The following is a 13,558-nucleotide window of genomic DNA, read 5'->3' as shown; positions in this document are numbered from 1 at the left end:
TTTACTGGACACATGGGCTGGGGGGGGGGGTAATGAAGCAGTGGAGGCAAGTGCTCAACTTAAGAACACTGGTTCAACACCAACACAACCGATGGAGCACATCATGTGGGAAATACTCGAAAATGTCAGTGCAATGTGTTTCCATGTGTGTAGTGATGGCTACACATAAATTACAAACGCACAAAAAAACCAACTCTGATTAATCTCTATCAAATCAGATGTTTTTCTGAGATTCCTATGCCCTTGTCGCCAGAACAATGCTGACCACCACAGCCCCGCGGAGAAGAAAGACAGCATCAGGTGCCGGAGAGCAGTGCAGCAGCTGCGTTCCCTCCAACTATGATGATGCCCTGTGAGCACCAATGAGAGCAAACAAGGACAAGGTGTCATTGTTCCTGTTTCACTCTCCAAAGTGATCTCTCCTTTTCTGGGGCAAACTGGACTTTGTCATCTATCTTTTATAAGAAAAGAGAGTAATTAATATGATATTATATATTAAAAATGATAAGCAGTTAAAATGAGTCCTCAGGGCAGGTGTCCTTTGAGGGATCAGCCTTAAAAATCCAAATCAGTGGTGACTTCAGCAGCTTTTGAAGGACTGAGGAGCCTCAGGATCCCAGTTGAAGACTATCTCGGGGGGGGGGGGGGGGGGGGGGCTCAGCTATACTCCTCAGGCAAGTAACATTCATTTACAGTTAACTGAACAAAGCAGTGGTGCTTCTTGTTCTGTGAACAACTTCTATGCATGGGAATTTGCATGATGAGGAAACTCTAACTGGCTTGTTTACTCAAAAGCAGCTGGACATGCCCTGTGGGGATGCCATATTCCTATGAAGCCTACAATCACTTTCCCACTTCCTGATCCTTTGTCTGATGAAATATGGAAATAATAGGCAGAACCACTATAGGTGTGTCTTGGTGAACTGCTTCTTAGTTCTGGTCCTGCGGGACTGAATCAAATCAAGTTGTTTTTCGAGGAACCCGTGGAAACTCCCTTCTCTGGGTCGGACCCACGGGGTCATGATGAAAATCGCTGACCCCTGTGGTTCTGAGAGAGGATTCATGGGATAGGAAAATAAGCTTTTCTTTCTTGTTTATGCACCCATTTGTCCTCATTTTCTTCTAGTGAAGTTGTTGGCCGGAGAGTGCCTGTTTATGATTCCTCTGTGTCCTCCACCGTGTCCCTCCGCCTGTGCTTGCAGCTTCTGTGCAGGATGCAACAGTGAAGCGGCAGAGGTCCCTGCAAACACTGGCCCTTAGCAACAAGAAAATATCTGCTATACAAAGGTATTTGTACATATAACGTGAAAAAGCCTCCTCTTATAACCATGTAGATCCGTCTTTCCCTATATAGAGCCTGTGGTGGTCATGAGGATGAATGTGGGATGTAGATGACTGCTGTTGTACCTCTCTAGGTCCCCAAGTCCAGATTTAGCCACACAAAGTTTTTTTCTGATGTTTACATTCTCAAACACAAGGTTTTTAATAAATAAATTATCAAACACTGTTTCTGAATGATGACAATACAAAACAAGCGTTTAGATTAGTAGTAACGGGGTGGATTCAGAATGATAAATAGCATGTTAAGTTTGGATCCTGTTCACAGTCCTACACATCCAGTTCACTTTATTTAAAAAAATGTCTAAAATTCTTCACAATACAAAAGTTACATAAGACTCACTTTTCCACGTTTCACTGCTCGACCCCTGACACTTGGCACAGATCATAAATAAATGCCACATTCAAGGCGCTTCAGCTCCACCTCATCCCCCTCTTCTGTAAACATTATAAACCTCAGTAAAAATCAAATTCAAGACTGAAACCGTTCAGTTGACACAAGCGACGCTCTTCCTCAGCTCGACTTTCTATAGCAGAGGGTCGATGGTCATGTGTATTTGGTCTCTGTTGCGTCTTCTGCCGTTGGAGCTGACGTACAGCTCCTCCCTGTGGCACAGGAAGTGCTGGTACAGGATCTTGCGGAAGGTGTCCCTAAAGTCCTGGATGCGGTAAGCGTAGATGATGGGGTTGACCGCGGAGTTGGCGTGAGACAGAATAATGGCCACGTACATGACGATCTCCGGCTTCTTCAGCCCCCCGTAGAACAGCGTGAGGCAGTTGAGGATGTGGACGGGCAGCCAGCAGAAGGCGAACAGGCCCACGATGATGGAGAGGGATTTGGCCGCCCGGATCTCCTTCTGTAACAGCCCGTGGTTGTGGCTGTCGCCGTTTCCCACGCACTTGAGCTCAATCTTCCTCAGCTGCTTCCTGGCCACGGTGAAGATCTTCAGGTAGATGCCCAGCATGATGAGCAGAGGCAGCAGCACGCAGATGAAGAAGTTGAAGTAGACCATGTAGTGCATGTCCACCACGATCTCAAAGAAGCACGTCAGCTTGCAACTCTGCAGCAAGCCTCCGCTCAGCTCCGGCATGAGGGTGGCGTTTGTAGTGTTGTCTGCCCCGGAGCTGTTGTTGCTACAAGCGGAATGCTTCCGGTTCCAGCCAAAGAAAGGGATGAGGCCGATAATAAAGGAGAGGATCCATAAAATAGCGATGATCTCTCGGGCAATCTTTCCTGTCATCAACTCCTTGTACCTGGAGGAAACACAGCAGGAGTTACTTTCACTTTAATGTTTCCAATGTGGAAGTTTTGCATGTTAAAGGTTGAGTACAGCTCAGCCACAGTAGATGCAAATGTAACAACTTGGCAAAACACTGTGACCCTGACAGATCGTTATTAAAGGGTTACTCCAGGTGCCTTTCCTGTCATCCGTTAATTTACTACTTCTGCCAAGGAGGTTATGTTTTCACCCCTGTAAGTTGGTTTGTTGGTTGTATTTTTGTAATCAATATAACACAAAACCATGACACTTGGTAGAAGGATGCGGTGTGAGTCAGGAAAGAAGCGATCTAAGTTTGGTGCAGATTCCAGGATTTCTTACCGCTTTCTTTGATGTCACGAGATGGAGCCTTTTTTGACAATTTAACACATTTCTCAGAGAATAATTAATGGATCTTGACGAAAAATGAACAGATTTTGGGAACTGATATTTATGAGCTTGGGCAATTTAGTATTGGGTATACCAAGTTTCACTCTTTATTTATTCAAATAAGTAGTAGTGTGTGTGTTTGTGTGTGTGTTCATTTTTCTGAGAAGATAGTATCATACAGAATAGTTTGTCTGATGCCAAACCTGTGAAAGCACCACACACACACAAAGCAGCGTTTTTTCATTGTTTGCTTCCATTCGGTTCGATTCTTAGTGAATGAACCTCATGATTTACACAGACTTTCATCATGTCACAGTCTGCTCTCACCCTGTCATGTGCACTCTGAGGGGAGGATACACCGTCAATTCAATTAAATATAACCAGCTCATGAGCAAGACAAAAAAAACAAACTCAACATGATTAGCTAAAGACCGAGTAATTTGTACTTTCCGTGGTCGGAAAGTAAAAATTGAAACGGACTGAACACATCATCAGCCTGCCGCTCTCTCTGACAGCCTCACATCACCAATTCATACAACAAACACGTCGCTGAACTCACACACCACTGACTTGAGGTGAGAGGCAGTTTCACATGTCACATATGTCATATATGTTCCGACAAGGTGGGAGTTCACAGACCACAAAGTTAGTTTTTTGACAATCTGCACAGATTCCTGCAGAGGAATCACTTGACTGAAATATGATGTGAATTTCTCATTAACAGACGCTCAGCGGCTGCTTGTCCAGATGCTGATTGACACAAGTGGCGTCCTGACTCTCCACATCATATGAACTGTGCTGGAAGCAAAATTAGCAGCTTCCTCAAACTGAGTCAGGCGAGCAACCGCATGGTAATGAGTCACACCCACCCTCACACGCACACACACAAACACACATGCTCACACACACACACACACACACAGCAGTTAGAGCTGTAGGTGCCATAAATAATCCATCTGACCTATACCGCTGCACTCTACATGAACACACTAAATCAGAAGTTAACATGGGACTGTTGCATTAACTATGTGTAATAAATGATCAGTCATCAATAAGCAATTAGTGAATGATGGAATAATATTTGGTTTTTCACCCACATTCTTTAGTTTTATTTGGCACGTTTTCTATTATTTTCGGTCCATATGTGCACTGTACTTTTTGTTGTAATTCAAGATTACTGTGACTTTCCACCGTAAGTCCTCTGTGATTGTTTTGATTCTGGATATGGAAGGTGAAAAAAACAATAAATCAACAAACACATTTTCATACAGTACCAGTGTTGTCAACAAACCTATTTGCCACGTTCTTGTTTTTTGTTTTGTTTTGTGAATGATTAATTGTATATATTATTAACCTTTTTTTGCAAATAATTTCACTGTGAATGTTAAATGACTCATGGTCTGACACACAACAAAAGCATTATTGGTCATTAATCAATCTTCCTGTCCATAAACAACCTTAACAATGCAACTCCAATGTGAAGGTCGGAGGAGAAAACCCACACTTCTTGTCCTGTGGTAAATTACCCTATAAAGTACAGCTGACCCTAATGTGTACATACCTCCGCAGTCCCCTAATAAAATCACATATAAATTCCCTGGATCTTGATTTTATTTGGATCTGCATTAAGTTGCACACACTCATAAATACCAGTCCTCTAAAAATGTCTGATTGTTAAGATGCATTAATTATTCTCTGAGAAAAGAAAAAGTTGAAAAACAAAAGATCTCTCAATGTTAGAAAGATCTGGAGCTGCACCAAAATGCAGAGGGTTCTTTCCTGACTAATATGACAACCTTCCATTAAGTCTCATTGAAATCCGTCCAGTAGTTTTTGCATAATCTTGCTTACAGAGGAACCAGACAAACCGACAGCGGTGAAAACGTAACCTCCTGGGGCTGAGGTAACTATAAAAAAAACATGGCTGAAGTCTGCTAAGTGGTATTTATTGTGCTCCTGACCACAGTGAGCCCAACACAGCCCGACCTGCAGTCTCCTGACTGATGCTGCAACACGTCGGTGTTTGGCTTCACTGTTTCTCTGCAGACTCTCTGCCCAGACTAACGTGCAGACACAAACACTCTCAGTCAGACATGTGTGCAGAAAACCCCGCCCGGTTTGAAAGTATCACTCTTGTTTTTATGTTTTTGATGAGCACTATCAGGCTCTGGCTACACAGGAATTACTTGTAAGTTTGATCAAATTATGTTAGACAGAGGACTTTGGATCTTGTTAAATCCAATGAGGCAAATTGTGATTTGTGAATATGGGCTATACAAATAAAACGTTATTGATTCAATGATTGCGTGATAAACTTGCGTCTTCCTTTACAACGCTGGGAGAGATGAGTGTGTGCTGTGGGGAAGTTCTGGCTGAGGACACTCGGGACATCAGATGCAGAGAATCTGTGAAAGTAAAATCATAATTATACTAAGAGTAAATTATTCATCAGTGATGTGCGATTCCAGCCTCCATCCTCCTCCGGGGAGGCGGGCAGGTTGCCCCGGGGGCCGTGAATAATACAGCACTCTGCCTGCAGGGATGGGGGGGGGTTCAGAGCCCACCATGACCGCGTCCATTTCCCAGAAAGCGTCTGCTCCCCTGCCCATCACCTCCCACTCTCTCTCTTTCTCTCTTTGGAGGCAGGGGATGGGCGAGGGGCTCAGTGGTTTAGCAGTGGCATGACACCAGCACGCCAGCATCTATCTTTGTTTTGCTGTCTCCTCCTGCACCATTCTCCAAACACACAAGACACAACACACAACACACACACAAAGTCTCACTCTGCTCACAACGGACCCTTAAATATCTGGCACATATATACACACCCACCAGTTCGGCAAAAACAAAATCCAACATGTGGCCGCTCACACTTACAAATTAAGATTTCATACTTCGCCCAGCCGACCAGTGTGTATGCAGACAAAACTGCATAGCATACGATTGTGCTATGTATTTGTGAGTATCTCTTTGCATAACGCGACAAAGAGAAGTTGAGAGATAAACCATGTCAACTTTTCACGCTCTGTTAGTGTTGCGCTCATGTGAGACTTGTTTTGACAGAGGGCAGAGTAAATACAGATACTGCAATCACTGTGCATTTAATGCAAAAGCAGAACTTGCTCTGCCAGGATGTCGCCGTGTGTCGTATGTGAAGTTACAACATTTCACAATCTATGTTTTACGTGCGTCATACTCAGCTCCTGCAGGTTTGACAGAAGATTTTATTTTTTTCCCTCAGAAAATGGAGGCTGGGGTCAGACTCACTGCAGCTTCCAGCCAGCAGTCTGAGTGGATTTAACCCATTACCTCCAGAACCGATTCATGTGTGTAAAACATCCAAACACACTGGTGACATATTAAAGGACAAACCTATGAGTGTACACATACATAAAATGCAGCTGCTTCCTTACAGGGAAATGTGAATCCAACTGTTTTGAATAAAGCTGGAAAATAAAACCATATTTAAAATAAACACAATATAAATGAATAACAATATAACAGAGATCCAGCATATATGATATAATTATACATTTTTTTGAAATGCTGTTGCTGTTTATCGAGTTTCATTCTCTGCTCATGAAGGAGTGTAAAACCACAACCTTCACTCAGAAGCATCAATGTGACCTTTATGGTGATAATTATCATATAAACTAATTTCTAACCGCCCATCTATTATCTATTCCGCTGATCCACATGGGGGAAGGGTGTAGTCAATCCCAGCTGTCATTGGATGAGAGGCAGGGTTCACTCTGGACAGGTCTCAATTGAATGCAGGAACAGTTTTAATCCAGAAATCCTTTTTGGCCATATCGTCCAACGGAACTGAGATCACTCCTCCTGTAGAGTTTGATACTTGAATCTATGACAAGGTGCACCCAGGTGTGAAACTGTAATATCCATACAACTACTGCTGAGTGAGTCCAGGTTAGCTTAGTTTAGACTGGTAGTACAATAAGCTAGCCTGACTCTGTCTGAAGCTCAGAAATACTCCACCCACACCTCTAAAGATAAGAAACACAACATATCACACAGCATTATATCTATCGCTTTTATTTCTCTAATATGATGTGTGATTTAAATACTGACACTACTGCAGTTCCTCTACGCCAGCAGATAAATTATTCAACCACAATTTGTCCACATCTTCACTTTGGCTCTTGAGCAGATTAAAGGAACACGATGAACCATGTTAATAAGTGAGTGGTAAAGGTGCTGGGGAGGGGTGGGTGGGGGGTTTGTGTGACCTCATGCGGAGCACATCAGTCGGCAGTGGTGATCGGGATAGGGGGAAGACTTTTATTTTAACTCTATTAACCACTAAAACGGTTATTTAGTGTAAAATGATTTTAGTATGGGTATAGATACGGTTTTATTTGCGATCATCTAATGTAAATGTTTTAATAGTTTTGCACTTATTTGTTTTTGTATATTTCAGTTTAGTATAATTAAAACTCAAACAGTTAAATGATACCTTTAAAATCCTCATTTGCCTTCGCAATAAAAAAAGCTGTTGATACCATAAACTGTAGCTTAATGTTTTTTTTATGGAAAAAGATATCAGTTGTGGCACAGTTTAGGCCCCGGAGCTTTATTAAAAGTGACTACTCAGCACAAGCATCTGAAAAGACCTAAACTATATATAACCCTAGTGCTGGGGCAGAGTATTTTTTTATGTTGTTTCCTGTCTACGTCATATCTTAACCGTCTCCTGGCTGTGGCTTTTCATTTAGCGCACAGGGGTAACATCAGCCCTCTCATCTAACCCTCGGGGTGTTATTTTTTTTGTGGTGTGGAAATGTCAGAAACTGTCAAGCTGAGAATCTCACACAAATCCCAAGTTACACAACTCTGACATCAAGTCCTAAATCATCGCACTGCATTAAAGTGTCGCCTCCACAGCTGCTCCCAGGTCATTTTCAGAAGCCAGAGACAAGATGATGCTCACTCCTCTGTCTACAGAGCTGCTGGTGTGGGAGGATCCTTTGCGGTCTACGCTGTGCTAAATGTTGTCATATGAAAGCTTAAACAGGAGCAAGGGGACATAATAGCTGGAGGATGTTTGCCAAGAGAAATGCTAACAGGGAAGACGGGGGCCTGAGGAGAGCGTCGGGTGGGTGTTCGGCTCCGTCGTCTCTCAGGGTTTAAAACATCTGGTTCTGGCTTTTCACTTTTCCCCTAACCATCTGTGAAAACACTTTTATCTGAGAGAGATATGTGGCCCCAGAGGGCTGCGGAACAGGACGAGTTCACACACACACACACAGTCATGTGTCCATGACTTCAGAGGAGATTAACTTGTCATTTCCTGCAGTTGTACCCAAACCTGAACATAAACCAACTCTAAACTAAAACACGTCTTCACTTTCAATTTGAATGATGTACGTTATGATGACTTTTGCTGTTTGTCCTCTTTGTGTGGCTGTGTACAGATCTAGGTCCCCACAACATGTTAAATACCCAGACCACACACAAGCATCACACATTGCTGCATGTTATTTGAGCTGAACATACACACACTGATCTTATTACCTGTGTTTGTGTGTGTGTGTGTGTGTGTGTGTGTGTGTGTGTGTGTGTGTGTGTGTGTGTGTGTGTGTGTGTGTGTGTGTGTTGTGACAGAGGGAACCAGTCCTTTAGAGGAAACTATAAAATGTCACGTTGAAAACTTTTGACAGGGAATGTTATGAGTGTCGCTGGTTTACATAGGTTATATACACGATACTCACTCTAACAACAGCGTCTCGGACCAAAACAAAAACTGTCAGCCACACCTCCCCCAACCCCTGTCTTCTCCTATAATGTCCCCAGCAAGACAACTCCGGAAAGTGAAGCCAAAACATCTGGATGGCAACCTGGTGGCTGACTGCAGTGTAGGTCTTAAACCGAGCCTCCTCCATGTTAGTGGATAGGACGTGGGCTTAAAAGATGGTTTCTGTCATTTTGGGAAATTCACACACTTATATTTCCAGTAAATTTGTTTTTAATTAGTTATTTGATATCTGTCAGACTTCATGATTGACAGCTGACACTGACTTGCAATTGGTCAAGAGAGCGTATAGGCGGGACCTCGCTCCCCTCGATCCTCCCCGGATCACTTCAGTGCAGACTGGCTCTGGATTACATCACAGGCACATTATTGCAGAGCCAGTATCTGGGGTATATTGACCTCATTTTTGTGCAATGGGGGAAGTGAAGCCGTATTTCCATCTTTATAAACAGTCTGTGGGTGTTACCTATACAGTCAATTTGTGCAGCTTGTACCCTTTCCCACTGAAGACGACACATCAGATATTTAGAACTGGTTTGTTGTCCAGTGTAAACAGAACTTTCATGGTTCCTTCAGTGGAGAGAATTGTGGGTCATTTGCTCCTAACCTGGACTCTGCTATATTGATCAATAACATGATGAGGGCCCTCAGTTTCACAAGGAGGGGCCCGCATGTGCTAACATGTAGACACAGGCACTAACATGAATGTGTGCCTGCACCAGCTAACAAAACAAAGGGCACAGAAGATCAACACACACACACACACACAGAGTGAGTGTGACTTCATTCTGTGTTTAGGATGCCATTAATCCACTAATGTGTAATATCTCAGAAACATAACTTTTAATGTACAGTGTTTCTGTGTGAGGAGATAGATTAGGTGTGTTTAGGTTTGGATTCCATCCACATGTCAAAAATAGAAGAACAAAATACAGAGTTTACTAACTTCTTGGTTGGTGGGACACAACTTTCTCCCCAGTCTGGTGTCAAACTGTCCTTCTTTCTTGCCAGTGTTTGAGAGTAATGGAAATGACAGCACATCACAGCCCTTCAGCCCAAACAGCCCCTGAAACGCATCCAGCGCCCATGACATTCACTGCACTGAACGCTGCCCTTAAAGGTCCAGTGTAAAAGATTTAGGGGAAAGAGATTTATTGGCAAAAATGTGTAATTGTGCGTATTGTTGTTTTCTTTACCCTAGAATCAGCCCTTTATATTTAAATATGTTATGTTTACATCAGGAGCGGGTCCTCTCTCTGGAGGTCGCCATGTTTTTACAGAAGCCGAGACTGCACAAACTAAACAACTTTTGAGTTTTTATGACAACTGGAGCATACCACAGGTTGTTTCATGGTTGGAAGGGGAGGGTGAGCGGTATGCAGCGGCAACACGCAACTTCACCACTAGATGTCACTAAATTCTACACACTAAACCTTTAAAAAACAAAACTGTCAACTCTGACAAAGCGAAATGCCGTAAACACCAGGTGCACCTGCAGACTGACGATTCGCTGTTTGTTAATAAAGCTCCTGTTCTTCAATTCAAGGAAACATCAAGCAGCACCATGCTGTGTGTGTTTGTGTGTTTGTCTGTTTCCTCGGGCGGACTGTGAACGCTCTGCAGCTGCAGCTGGATCTCTGTGACCTTTGCCATCAGGATCAATGGAAGTGACACAGGCTGTGGCCAGGTATTGATCCGGCGCAGCTTCTCCTGAGGTGCCACATCACACGGCTACATGACAGATGTTTGCACCTTTTAATGAGCTGCAGAAGACGTCAGATTAAACACCTCACAGCTGGGTCAGTACCAACAGTCATTGAGTCATTGCACTACTGCTGCTGCTATTACACACACACACACACACACCAATACCCTTTAGTTTATGACATCATCAAAAGTGTTTAACTCTGTCCCTGCAGTTTACGGAAGTATAATGTGATTATCATTCCATGTTAACATAGTAACTCTGCTGTGTTTACAAGAGCCATTAATCTCACCATGACAATGACTCATGAGATCACAGAGCTGATACTGATCAACCAGCTCATGCATTCAGATCATTTCCAATGAGAACACATGACAGGATGGAGCGGCTCTGAGAACAGATGCTGAGCTCTTAAACGGAAATTTGTCTATTTCTGATTATTCAGCACAATGCACATGTAACCTGCTCACTGATACCAGCCTGGCCAGATCCCTCAGAAGCATGTGTAATGTACAGAGAATCAAAACTAAATCAGGTGAAGGTGCATTTAGGCACTGTGAAGCTTTTCTCCTGATATTCGAATGATCTGAGTTCTGCTGCAACTGTTTCTTCTTTTAAAAGCAAACTTAAAACATTTATTCTCTCTTTGGCTTTTGGTTGTTAGTAGTATGTGTGTGTGTGTGTGTGTGTGTGTGTGTGTGTGTGTGTGTGTGTGTGTGTGTGTGTGTGTGTGTGTGTGTGTGTGTGAAGGAGAGAATAAATATTGCACGCGGGTGAGGGTGACTGTCAGGTTATTTTATTGGAGAATCAATATGTATTTTTTATCTCATTGGTTTCATATTTTCTGTGTTTTCCTGCAAAGCACAGTGAGACTCCGAGCGAACTGTATTATACGAATTAGAATAGATTGAAGTTGATTATTGACAGATGAGTGGATTGTCTCCCAAACTGAGCAACAAGACCCAACTGAACCTTTAAACTTCACTTGATCCTGATCAGCTCAAGAAGATAAGATGAACACTCACCTTAAATGGATTTTAACTGCCACATATCTGTCGATGGCAATGGCCAGAAGGCTGAAGATGGAGCTCTGTGTCAGTACCAGGACGAAACAGGCCAGGAAGAGGCATCCGTAGAAGTCCTGGCGGATGCCCACGCTGATGGTTATGGCGAAGGGGATGGCGAGGCAACCGACCAGGATATCAGCCACGGCCAGAGACACCAGAAAATAGTTGGTGGCGTTTTTCAGACTGGTGTTGATGGCGACAGCCCAGCAAACCAGCACGTTGCCGGATATGGAGAGAACAGCAATCACTACTTCAATCACGATGTATAAATTATACATATCAGCTAAAGTGTGTTCAAGGACTAAAAACTGCAGTTCACAGAGAAGACGAATCCGCCCCCGACACCGAGTCTAGTCCCAGAGGAGTAAAGAAGTCTTTCTGCCGTAATCCAGGAATATTCCACAAGTGTGAGCTGCACAGTCAGCCATCTGCAGCAGAGAGGGGACTTTACTTTACAACATGCTGAGGGAAACAAGTAGCGGTTTACTGCTGCTGCATCACAAAGTTGACAGAAGCTGGTGTAGCTGCGTAATTACGCACAAACGTGCACACAACGCACGTATAAAGTCACCGGATCTGATTGTCCACTCACCTTAATGAACCTGCTCATCGTCTCTGGATGATTTCACATCAGCACCGACCGATCTGTGGAGCAGCGAAGCGGCATCTGAGGCTCTGGAGCGCCGGCACACTGTCACACTACTTCCCCGCGGCAGCAGTTTCCAAGTGGAGGGAGAAACACAAGAAAAAAGTGTGCATGTGTGTGGGGTGGGGGGTGGTAGAACTGATTTCACAGAGAAGCCACTCCCCAGACACACACACTCACACTCACACACACACACACACACACACGCGTTGCTGATAAGGATGGAATCCCTGCCCAGCGTCACCGCTCCGCCGTGCGTAATTACGCGCTCAGTCAACATCCAACGACGCCCCCACGTGCTTCTCCGTTTTATGTAAACGATCTCTTGTGTGAACAACACACACTGTAGCACCCGCAACACGCGTGCACATGCCTGCATCTGGTTTCAATAAGGGCGGAATCGGGTTTTTTTTTGCCCCCGACACCAGAGTCCGGGCAGGGAAGCACAAATCGTAAAAACTCGATGTGCCCACGTTCTTTTTTGTTTTATTTGACAGTGTTGGTGTATTCTTATCGCACTTCCGCTGCAGTCTGACGCAAACGCATGAGACAGAAAGATGTTTGCGTATGGAAATCCGTGTCAAGCAGAGGAAGTGCGCTTCGTGTACCTGAAATGATTTATTGATTGGCTGATGATCTCTTAACTAAAAACCAAACAAACTCAGGGAAGTTTTATTCCAGCCTTTGTTTAGTCTCTTTTCAGAAGTGTTGCTCAGCTTGTGTCACTGAAATGTGTGACTAAGGTGTGCTGTGTAAAGCATGACACCGTTTCCCAATAAGTCCTAACAACCACCCAGATGTTATTTCAGCCCTGGCACAGTTCAGGCTTTAAAATACACAGTGGAATAATATAACAAGAGAACGGTTGAAAATAAAACTTCACCATACTTTATTCAGTAATCTTCATCAAACATGGCCCACATCGGATATCTGTAAATAGAAAACTGTGTGCATGTGTGGCCACATTTACACTTTTCAGGATGCATGTCTTGTAAATAAATAAATAACACTTTTAATCTTTCAAAACATACGGCCGTCTGCAAACAGAGGCTTAATCTGCACCCCACCACAGAGAAGACGTGGTGCCTCACATCTTACATGTAAAAGTCACCGTCTCCTTCATTATTGAACATGCCATGCGAAATATAGAAACACATATTTGGCAAAGCAGCTGCAGTACCGTCGCTGTAGAGAGACTTTATAATCAAGGAACAACAGGAGGGAACAGCAACATGGTTCGATTGAGTCAATGTACTCAAACACAGAGATCAATCTGTTTCATAAAAAACATTCCTACAAAACTATTCAGCAGCTCTCGTAGTAATAAATCATTTTAGTGCCGACAGCTCCGGTTTGTCTGTACTCTTTTTTTTTTAAATGACA

General features: G+C 43.5%; 1 protein-coding gene across 1 annotated transcript; it reads right to left on the bottom strand.

The window, feature by feature from the left end:
• Window positions 1-692: 692 nt before the first annotated feature.
• Window positions 693-12,221, bottom strand: adora2b (adenosine A2b receptor). The gene is made up of 3 exons (XM_061085917.1): window positions 12,122-12,221; window positions 11,488-11,957; window positions 693-2,592 (listed from the first exon to the last, which is right to left on the bottom strand). Exons 2-3 carry the CDS (start codon window positions 11,805-11,807, stop codon window positions 1,866-1,868), a joined length of 1,047 nt encoding a protein of 348 aa, XP_060941900.1. The 5' UTR covers window positions 11,808-11,957; window positions 12,122-12,221; the 3' UTR covers window positions 693-1,865.
• Window positions 12,222-13,558: the final 1,337 nt, after the last annotated feature.

The sequence above is a fragment of the Limanda limanda genome, chromosome 14 (assembly GCF_963576545.1).
Source record: "Limanda limanda chromosome 14, fLimLim1.1, whole genome shotgun sequence".
In the NCBI taxonomy this organism is placed as follows: Eukaryota; Metazoa; Chordata; class Actinopteri; order Pleuronectiformes; family Pleuronectidae; genus Limanda; species Limanda limanda.
This window is presented reverse-complemented; position numbering and strand designations above follow the sequence as displayed.

Coding starts and splice junctions, on each gene's coding strand:
- adora2b (XM_061085917.1), bottom strand. CDS start 11,807: ATGTATAATTTATACATCGTGATTGAAGTAGTGATTGCTGTTCTCTCC. Junction 2,593..11,487: donor GCAGTTAAAATCCATTTAAG/GTGAGTGTTCAT, acceptor TGTTTCCTCCAG/GTACAAGGAGTTGATGACAG.